Source organism: Colobus angolensis, unplaced genomic scaffold (genome assembly GCF_000951035.1).
Source record: "Colobus angolensis palliatus isolate OR3802 unplaced genomic scaffold, Cang.pa_1.0 Scaffold177, whole genome shotgun sequence".
Classification (NCBI taxonomy): domain Eukaryota; kingdom Metazoa; phylum Chordata; class Mammalia; order Primates; family Cercopithecidae; genus Colobus; species Colobus angolensis.
Window position 1 is genome coordinate 275698 of NW_012114899.1, and position 10105 is coordinate 285802.

Below are 10105 nucleotides of genomic sequence, written 5' to 3' on the forward strand. Positions count from 1 at the left end.
CTTAAAGCTTTCAAGTGCCTCCTAGCCAAGTAAATCATGTTCAAAGTGATATTTTTGTTTTAACCCTATTGGATTTTTACAGAAACAATGGCTCAGTCTTCTCCAAGGACAGTTAAACACATTAAATAGTTCTGCTGAGTCTAACAGAAGGGAAAATTTACCTTATGCTTACTCTTTTACCAAACACTAAAAGGTATTTTCCCTTTCAAGCATTTATTTAATATACAGTACTAATAATCCTACAAGACCCATGTATTATTCATATGAATTATGATGACTATACACAGTAAATGAAGTATTAGCTAATTAATTAAACAACCACTGTACTTCCCTTGTTAAAGATAACCATGTAAAATGTTGGGCTTTCCTGTTAATGATATCTCTGTAGAAATACTGAATAACACTTAAGAAGTTTGGTAATTTTCATATGAATTTGTGAAATTTACATACATTTCTCTTCCTTATAGGTAATAAGGACTGGAAAATGAGATCTCATTTCAAAAACATGATTATAATTGAAAAGAGAAGTATAAACATGACTATAATTCACTAATAGTTCTCCCATATATCACAATGTGTTCTAATGTCAGTTAATTGGGCTACTTTAGCTAAGTTTTATTACTGAGAGAATATTAGCTTACTAGAGATTATTTTTACAGGTTATCTTTTTGCTAAATTTCACAATATTTACAGGTCACATTTAACTGTTTATATTATTAAATAGGAACACATAACTATTTGCACTCTCAGGTATTTCAGATTAATAAACCCTACAGTAAAAGCATGGCTTATTTCCTTGAAAATTAAGTTTGAAGCCTATTTATCAATGTTTAAAGGAGCAGCTCACAACACTATTGGAATGTACTTTCAAATTCCAATGAAGTTGGGTCAGGAAACATTCTACGTAAATTCTAACTCTTAAGCCAAAATCAAGGGATATATACAATACTTTTTTCTAAATTTACATGACAATTTTTCTCACACTGGGAAACCCATTCAGCCACCTTAAATCCTTTCTAAAGCAAAGTCAAATGTAAAAGAAAAAAAGAGTCCCATTAAATTCAGAATGAAAACGAAATGCAGTTGCTCAGGAAAATGTTTTTAAAGTTGCTTAAATCTATTTTAAAATTAAGCATTAAAGGAGGAAAAGTTAAGAGTCAACATTTTCTTTTAAAGTTTCATGCCTAAGTTTACGTGGCTGCCCTAATAGGAAACTGATCACTACCAAAACGTTAATAATGCCTTTATATAGTTGCAAATTTCTACAGTATCAAATATTCAATTATACTATTTGCCTTTGATCACAATGTTAAGCTTCTTAAACTCTGAGGTGAGATGAGAGGAAAATAGAAAATATTTTTTGGGTAAAAATATTTTACTAGATACTGGTGCTTTTCCAGAGATTTTTGCTTATGGGTGAAGAAAGAAAACACAACACTAGGCCATAAATCTCATCCCTTTTGTTTTTCAAGTAACTCAAAATTTGTAACTGTTTCCCATCAATAAATCATAAATGATATTTCCTTTCAGCTTTACAGAAATGCTTAAGGCCATAACAGAACTTTAATGTCTTCTGAAAAGTGTTAAGTATTGTCAAAATGCACAGAGTATATAAGAAAAATTTAAATTTAAAAACTCAACTTGGAGAATGAAAAGGAACAGACTGTTTGTATAGTTTGCCAAACCAATTTAGAAAACAAAATGGTTTTAGAACATTGCGACTATTTTGGATGGTATTCCTAAAAATTCTCCCTAGATATGCTAATAATAATCTTGAAAACTCAGAACTAATGTAGAGTTGTATAAAGTGAGAATAAAACTCTATAGAGGGTTCTGAGTGCATCTCGCTGGTTGAATGAAGGAAAATCCTAATGCCACTGTTTCAGCAGCCTTCACATCTTATACTCCCAGTGAGTCCTGCTACCCCATTCAACACTGAAATCTCTGCACCCAGCAATCCTGAGCTCCCTTACCTAACTTTCATTTCTACTGTAGCACACATTACCTCACATATTTGACTATTTTCCCTTGGTAGAATGTAAGCTCCATGAAGGCAAGGTCTTGCTGTTCACCCACTTGTATCCCAAGCATCTAGAACAGTGTCTGACACATACCTGGTGCTCAGTAACTACTGAATAACTTGCAATTTAAAGTTTATTGCATCATGTCATTTAAAGATGCCATATTTCATTTTGCTTCATTCTTAACTCCCTCTTGTAGCTCAAGAAACCCTTCCCTGATCTTTCCAAAGCACAGTTTTAGTCAGCATATAACTTACACTGTGATAAAAAAAAATTGTCCCAAAGCATCAGTCTAAATGGTTTCTTATTCATGCTAATATCTAACAAGTTTAGTGTGGCAGAAGGGAGAATTTGAGGGAGTTCTGCTTCAGTATCACTCAAAACCGGGGCTGACAAGAGCTGCACCATCTAGAACATGGAAAATCCTTAATCACAGCAGTAGGGGAAGAGAGAAACTAAATGGTAAATTTTTTTCATTGCCTTTACAGAAAGTGGAGTGTCACACTACTTTCTGTATTACATTAGAATAAACTAGTTACACAGGCCTCATTCAACTGCAAGGGGATGGAAATTTTGGGGAGCATAATGTTTGATAACCATTATTACATGTGCCTCACTTTCCACAGCATGTATCACAATTTATAATTATTAATGTAAATTCTGTTTCCTCTACTGGCTTGTAAACTCTTCAACGGCAGGGATAGAGTGTGTCTGTTTTGATCACTATACGTATTCCAAACCCATATATACAGCAGGGACTTGATATTTGTTGGATGAATAAAAAGTTTAAAACCGAATAGTCAAAATAATTAACCTTTTTAATTTTTTAAAGGAAAAATACTCTCCATAGGAAGGCATTTCTATTTTTTGTCCATCAGTAACCAAATGGAACTTGATATAAACACTTCCAGTATGCCAACTTTGGTTTAATGCACAACTTTGAAAATAACTCATTAAAGCACACATCAAGATGCTACTAACAAATTCATTAATACCCAAGATTCATTACTGTATGTCAAAGGTCATCCAGGATTAACATTTTCATTACAATGAACTGTGAAATTCCAATGAAAAATGTTTGCCTGAATTAAATTATTTAATCTCTCAAATTGGAAATCTAGCACTCTTGAAAATCAAATTCTCACACACACACACACACACACACACTTACAAACTGCACATTAGGACATGAGGGAAATGGAATTTAATGGAAAAAGAAAATAGAAACTGAAAGAGAATTTGTAAAATGTAGGCTATCATTTGGACAACTGGATAGAGTAGGTAGAAAATCCTAAAGCTGTACATAAAAAAATAGCCAATAAATGATAGGCTACAGAAAACCACACTTAAACATTTGATGAATTTCACTGCAGTGAACAGACTTGGCAAACTGAAACAGTAGAACCATGACTACAAGCCTTGCTCCATTCCACACAAATAAAATCTCTAACCATTATAAGGACAGATGAAAATCCACATGCAACAGAGGAAATATAAATTATTTTTAATTTTAAAAAATAAAAAATATAAATTCTTGTTAAACTCTTGATTTAAAAATATGCAGTTTTATTTTTAAATGTAGTTATGCTCAAAGATGGCAGTTTACTTACACGTAAAAATGTTTTAAAAATATCAATATATTGGTTTATAAGTTATATACTGCCCTCAAATAAATATTTTTCACCAAAATTCTCAAATAACTGTCAAAAAGAGTTGCATGTTTTTATAAGCCCACTATAATTACTAAACACGGCACTTTTCAGAGCTAAAGGTGAACCATTAATGAAACATTTTTTGATGTGATAAAAGTCACATGAGCATTTAAATTTAAAGATAACTGATAAGCCCACAGTAGCCTTTTTTTTGGCAGATGTTAAATTAATTTGCTGTAAATTGAGCAACTGTTTGGGAACTATAAAAACTGAAAAGTTCAAACTATAAGGAAGTAGAAAGGTGATGGTTTACTAATACAGTGTTTCACATATTCTATTTAACACATAATACCAAATGCAAATGTTTAAGATGATTTTTGAAGAGAAACATCTACAATGTTAAGCTTGTCTATGCTAAACAAACGTAACTTTAATTTACATGTATCATCCTAATGTCAGCAATATTTAGACACTCATGATTAACTCACTGAATTTGAAAATATTCTCAGTAACTACATGTAATCTGCATCTGTGGCATTAGAAAGTAATAAAATCACTGTCCGTTTTCTGATGCAATGGAACATCCTACAAATTCATGACAGATATGCTAAGCTAAAAGGCTTTGAGATCAGGTACGGTATAAATTTCATTTTTAAAGAACATACATGGATATACAGAAAAAAACGTGATTGTATAGTCACTAACATATTAATAATGGCTATGTCTCCAGGTGGTAGGATTATGAGTGACTATTTTATTGTTGTTGTAATGGGGAAGTAGTCTCAAAATATCTAGCTTAAGAACCAGAGTGGCCGGGCGCGGTGGCTCAAGCCTGTAATCCCAGCACTTTGGGAGGCCGAGACGGGCGGATCACGAGGTCAGGAGATCGAGACCATCCTGGCTAACACGGTGAAACCCCGTCTCTACTAAAAATACAAAAACTAGCCGGGCGAGGTGGCGGGCGCCTGTAGTCCCAGCTACTCGGGAGGCTGAGGCAGGAGAATGGCGTAAACCCAGGAGGCGGAGCTTGCAGTGAGCTGAGATCTGGCCACTGCACTCCAGTCCGGGCGACAGAGCGAGACTCCGCCTCAAAAAAAAAAAAAAAAAAAAAAAACCAAAGTACTACCACCAAAGCAAACTATTTTGTCCTTTCCTGTCTTCACGTTACAAACTTTTTAAAGCTACCAACCAATATGAATTTCTCTGACTGGCTACCCATGTTCTGATATACATATTAGAAGGAAGATCTTTTGGAAGATGGAAAAATAGCAAGATTATGGTCATAAAATAATAATTTGCTCTCAAAAATAAGCAACAATCATTAGGCTTTCTATAGCCACATATAATTAATTCTATAAGAAAGTTGGTTCCAACATTTCATCTTTAAAAGATTTTTTCCATTATCCTGTTTCCTGGTTTTCAGGTACTGTCCTTACAACAGTTTGGACTGAATATTCTTGTTTCCATTCACAAACATTTCTTTCTGCACTAGCAACAGCACTAATCAATAGCTACACTTAAGCCATTTAAAACTAAGCTTTAGATGTGTGTCTAATTATCTGGCAAAAATAAAAGAAACAAGAGTTTTATGTTAGCAGCAAATTAACTAGATTTAAGGGTCTTGATTTTTTTCATAAGCCTTTGGAAGCCTGCATATTAAACACTGGTGAGTTTTAAATTCTCAATGGAAATGGTGATGGCATTTACTGAACCAAGCCAGCTCATATTACAACATACTAAGGACATGATACAAAAACAAAACTAGTACATTTCTATTTTTCAAACATCACCAAAATATCTTCTTATAAATTAGAATACTTTTAGACTCCAGTATAGTTTTCAGCCATACGTATACCTAAGATACCTAAAAATGTGTGTACACATACACTTCATATTTTACATTATTGCACATTTTTCATTTACTTTTTAAAAAATTACATGGAGAAAATGTAAACTTGAAATGAGTCCCACTGTAACATTGTCTACTTTTTTAAACACTTGTACAAACTACACTTTCTTATTACCTTACTATGCTTTGTTGAAAGGATATGCTTTAGTCTTCAAGCTTTTAAGAATATTAGAAACAACATGATTAAATTCAAGTACAAAAAGTCCTTTAGAATATTCCAAAATATCAATTTTTATATGGCACAAGTCATGATGAGTAGATGAAGCTTTCCATATGCTGATGGCAGAGTACAGAATAATAGAGAAAAGCCACAAAATTGAAACTAAAGTATCAAATCCATTCTGGGGAATTATCTTCAAACATCTGGCCTAATAAAAATATGCACAATTTTCCAAGAATCTTGAACTTTTTCAGGACTAGAATGCTATTTAATGCGTTTATACAATTTATGAAGTGATGACTAAAGCCCTAAAAATAAGTGTTTTTCTTAATTAAACATGAGTAGACAGATACTCTACTCCCAGGTCATATATATATATTTTTTTAACAGTAGGCTTTGAAGGACAGCAGGAAAAAAAACTGAAAGCTTTTTATTCACATTTGGCTGCCCATAAATTAAAACTTCGATGGATTTAAGCAATTTGAATTATAAACTCTCATTTAATAAAACACCCACACAATGACAAGAATGAGACTTTAATCAGTTTTAAGTGGAGTTTATAACACTAAGAGATAAAGGGTTGTTAACAAACACAATAACAAATGGACATCTGATTGGGATGAGGCATTATCCTGTACACATCATATTGGTATTTTTGTGTATCCTCAGTGCATAGCATTTACACACAGAGCCACTGCTGCACAGCACAAGAGTATCTGAAGAGGCTGAATCGAGTAAGGCTGTTTAACAGACTGAAATTTTTTAGTATATATATTCTATATGAAAACAGGTTGAACTTTTGAACTGGCAGGTAGAAGGCAACTCTGCCAAACACTACAGTTAAAGCCCCCACTTTAGTGCACAGTTCCACCCCTTCCATCTGCATGCATGACACATTAACAGTATTTAAAGGTAAACGAGGCACTTTGTGGCAACCACAGCCATCGTTATGAACATATTGCACAAAATTTCTATAACTAAACATTAAACTTGTACCCTACTTTTATTTTTTAAAGCTGAAACATTTGATGCTGCCGGTAAACTCCACTTAAGTTTATAACCTGTGCCACAGCAAAGAATGGTGACGCTATTTATTCAACTACCCTTTTAAAAGTATGGCAAACATGTTCAAGAGGAGCTACAAAGGACTTGGGATGGTACAGGGCCCAATTGTAAGCTTTCTTAAAAGTGATGCCTTCAAGTAACTTCAGACATGTAAGCTGCTGCACATCCAAAAAGTCTAAGAAAACATTCCAGAAACTCAGAGATTACCTACAGAATGCATTTCAGGCTAATTATGAATACTGCCATAAATAAAGTTTTAATTAGGACTCGAAAACCTTTCAGTCATAGCAATTCTTGTCAAATTCTATGGGGATGGTAACTGAAATAAAGTAAGGAGAGTATGTATAATATATATTTATATATATAATATATATAATGCCATTTTTCCATTTCCAATGACTACACCATAAAATGTAAGCAAGGCTTCTCAAAAACATTGAAACATTCAAAATCAAAACCCTCATTCAGACCTTCACATTCCAAAGGAAAAATAATAACAGTGCAAAAGCCTATTATAATGTCATTATTTATGACCTGGCCCTCCATGTTACATATTGGAACAATAAATGTTTTAATATGCGGTGCCCAAAATTGTAACAAAGAATAATATTTATAACTATCTTCAAAACATGAAGTTGATTTTCATTTTAGGTAACAATTTTCAGCTTTTATGAAAGACAAGGTGGCATATAAATTTCAATGGTGAGGTGTTAGGAATAGTTGTCTCTAACTTTACCAATTTAACTTAGGAGCAATCAATCAATACTCATCAATGTTTAAATATAAATGTGTAAATCTTAAGAGCTTTGTTAAAAATTTAAAAATTGTTGAATGAAACTGACAAGGTATGGAAAACATGTCAACATTATTTACTAAGAATATTTTAGATGAAGTTCTGCCTAATCTATTTGCCATCAAACTCTATAAATGCTGCTCTAGTAGGTCCTATTCAATCTGTATTTGTAAATTAACTAGGTCAGACCACAGCTAGTGAACAATTTCAGCACCAATAAGTTATTGAAAATGGAATTTTATACCATTAAGAAATATAATGGCTGGATATTCAAACGTCAAGGTGAAGGTATAATTTGAAGACACCAAATTTCTGGAAAAAAAATCCTTTTTAATAGTATCTTCACATTAGCTTTACAATAGTAGTTGTCCTCTGCTTAAAATCGTATGCAGTCTGGGCATATCAAATATATGACGAAATTTTTTAAGAAGTGAAATTGAAGCCCTAGTCCCAACTCGGGGTAGCACTATGAAGAAATGATCCAACACTGCACATTAAAAAAAAAAAAAAAAACCCTATTCTTTCAATAGCAAATCAATAAAGCACATGTAGGACAATTTCTACTGAAAAATCAAATGTCCTTTTTTTCTTTTGTGCAGCGTTGAAAGTTTACTGCAACTCTAATTTCCTTTTTAACACAAATGTCCTTTTTTATATAAACATTATATGTATTCAGTATTCAAGTAAAATTCCCTAACAGTTAATGATATTTAAAAAATGTGCAAAACTGCAAAACTCATTGTAATAGAATGTGTAAGGTCAAAATGGTGGAACAGCTGACAGCTATCGAATAAGTGCATCATAAATCTTCAAAGAAAAAAACGCTTACTGTAGAATCTCAAATTGAAAATTTCTGTGCAGCATTACAAAATATTTTATATTTAATGAGAAAAAAGAAGCTTGCAGGCAGCACATGAAGCATCCACAGCAGGTATATGATTGAAAACTAATAAAATAAGTGTAAGTTGTTGACTGATGTAGGTACTAATAGCATCTGACTTTTAGCACTGGCCTTGATTACACAGGAGATGGAGAAGTAGTTACAATTGAGAAAACATATTTAATAAATCATTGTCAATTTTTATAATGTTTCAAGCCCATTCTTTGTTGATAGCCTCCACATTTATATGGTTAAGTCATTGTTGCTGTGTTTCTTATCTATGACATTACCTTTATATCCCTTCATTTGTGGATCTTAAGATGTTGCAGAAGGTTCATTCCTGTACCCCAATACAGATTCACTTCCTTTAGCTGCCTTTTCTAGCACCAATATGCTTTAAAAAAAAATGCGCAAACAACAAGCAGTGACAGCGGCCAATTCCTCGAATGTCCAGATTAATAACTGTAGCATGCTAAAGAAAGGTGTGTGTAAATAGCTGGAGATGGTATATGGTCCAGAGTCCAGCATAAAATATATTTCCTTTCTGAGCATTCCCTCCATTCCCCTAACCCAAATACATGCATTAGAATGTAGCAAAACCCTTCGGAAACTTCTCTTAGCCAACTGCAAACTTATCTGTTGCCACAAGTGCAAAGGGGTAGGATGTGAACCAGTATTTAGCCACTTCAGTTGGTGACAGAACACAAAAGGAAAAAATTCCTACGTATACACATCAGTCTGTCTCCACTTTTTATAAAACTGGAATAAAATTGGAAAGTGCCATCTTTATTAATCCTAATTGAATTTTAAATGTCCTTTTGACACAAAAAGGTATATACATGACACAGCTACACAACCTTTTTTCAACTGGACAACAAGTGTCAAAACCCTGTGGATGTATAGGGTAAAACAAGATTGGTCAGGAAAAGAGAATTGTTCCTATAACTGGTAATCTGACACAATGTCCTATTGCCATTAAAAAAAAAAAAAAGGTCCATTTTCAGTTTATTCAAGTTTGTTTTCATGGTATTTTATCCCTCTTGATAAAAAAAAATTCAGACTTTTGTAATTTGTGTATGCTGATCTTCATCAAAAGGTTCATTCTCTGGATCAGAGTCAGTGGTGTCAGAATATCTATAATGATCAGGTTCATTGTCACTAACATCTGGTGTTACAGAAGTTGAACTGCTAGCCTCTGGATTTGATGGCTCCTCTACTGTTTTTGTGAAGTACAGCTTCACCTAGAGAAAGAAAATTTAAAATGAAAACCCACAAATATGACTCATCTTAAACTATTTAGTGAAATATATTTTAACAGATTTTTTTATTCCATTTTGCAGATGAACAGCACTGTAACAAACATGATCTTGAAGAAGTCTTTTAAATGACCCTCTTCTTATTAAGATGTTCAACATTTTCTTTCTTGCTAGGTACTGAACAGATAAACTATCAGGATGTTAATACAATTTATTTATTTTTATTTCTGGAGACAGTCTTGCTCTGTTGCCAGGCTGGAGTGCAGTGGCATGATCTCGGCTCACTGCAACTTCTGCCTCCCAGGTTCAAGCAATTCTCATGCCTTAGCATCCCGAACAGCTGGGGCTACAGGTGCACACCACCACACC

General features: G+C 33.3%; 1 protein-coding gene across 1 annotated transcript in view; it reads right to left on the bottom strand.

Annotated features, from left to right (window-relative positions):
- Positions 1–6262: 6262 nt before the first annotated feature.
- Positions 6263–10105, bottom strand: part of PTEN (phosphatase and tensin homolog) — a 104322-nt gene continuing 100479 nt past the window's right edge. The window contains exon 8 of the mRNA XM_011938741.1: positions 6263–9721. Within this exon, the coding sequence (XP_011794131.1) occupies positions 9536–9721 (186 nt within the window). The 3' untranslated portion in view covers positions 6263–9535. The remainder of the gene's footprint in view (positions 9722–10105) is intronic.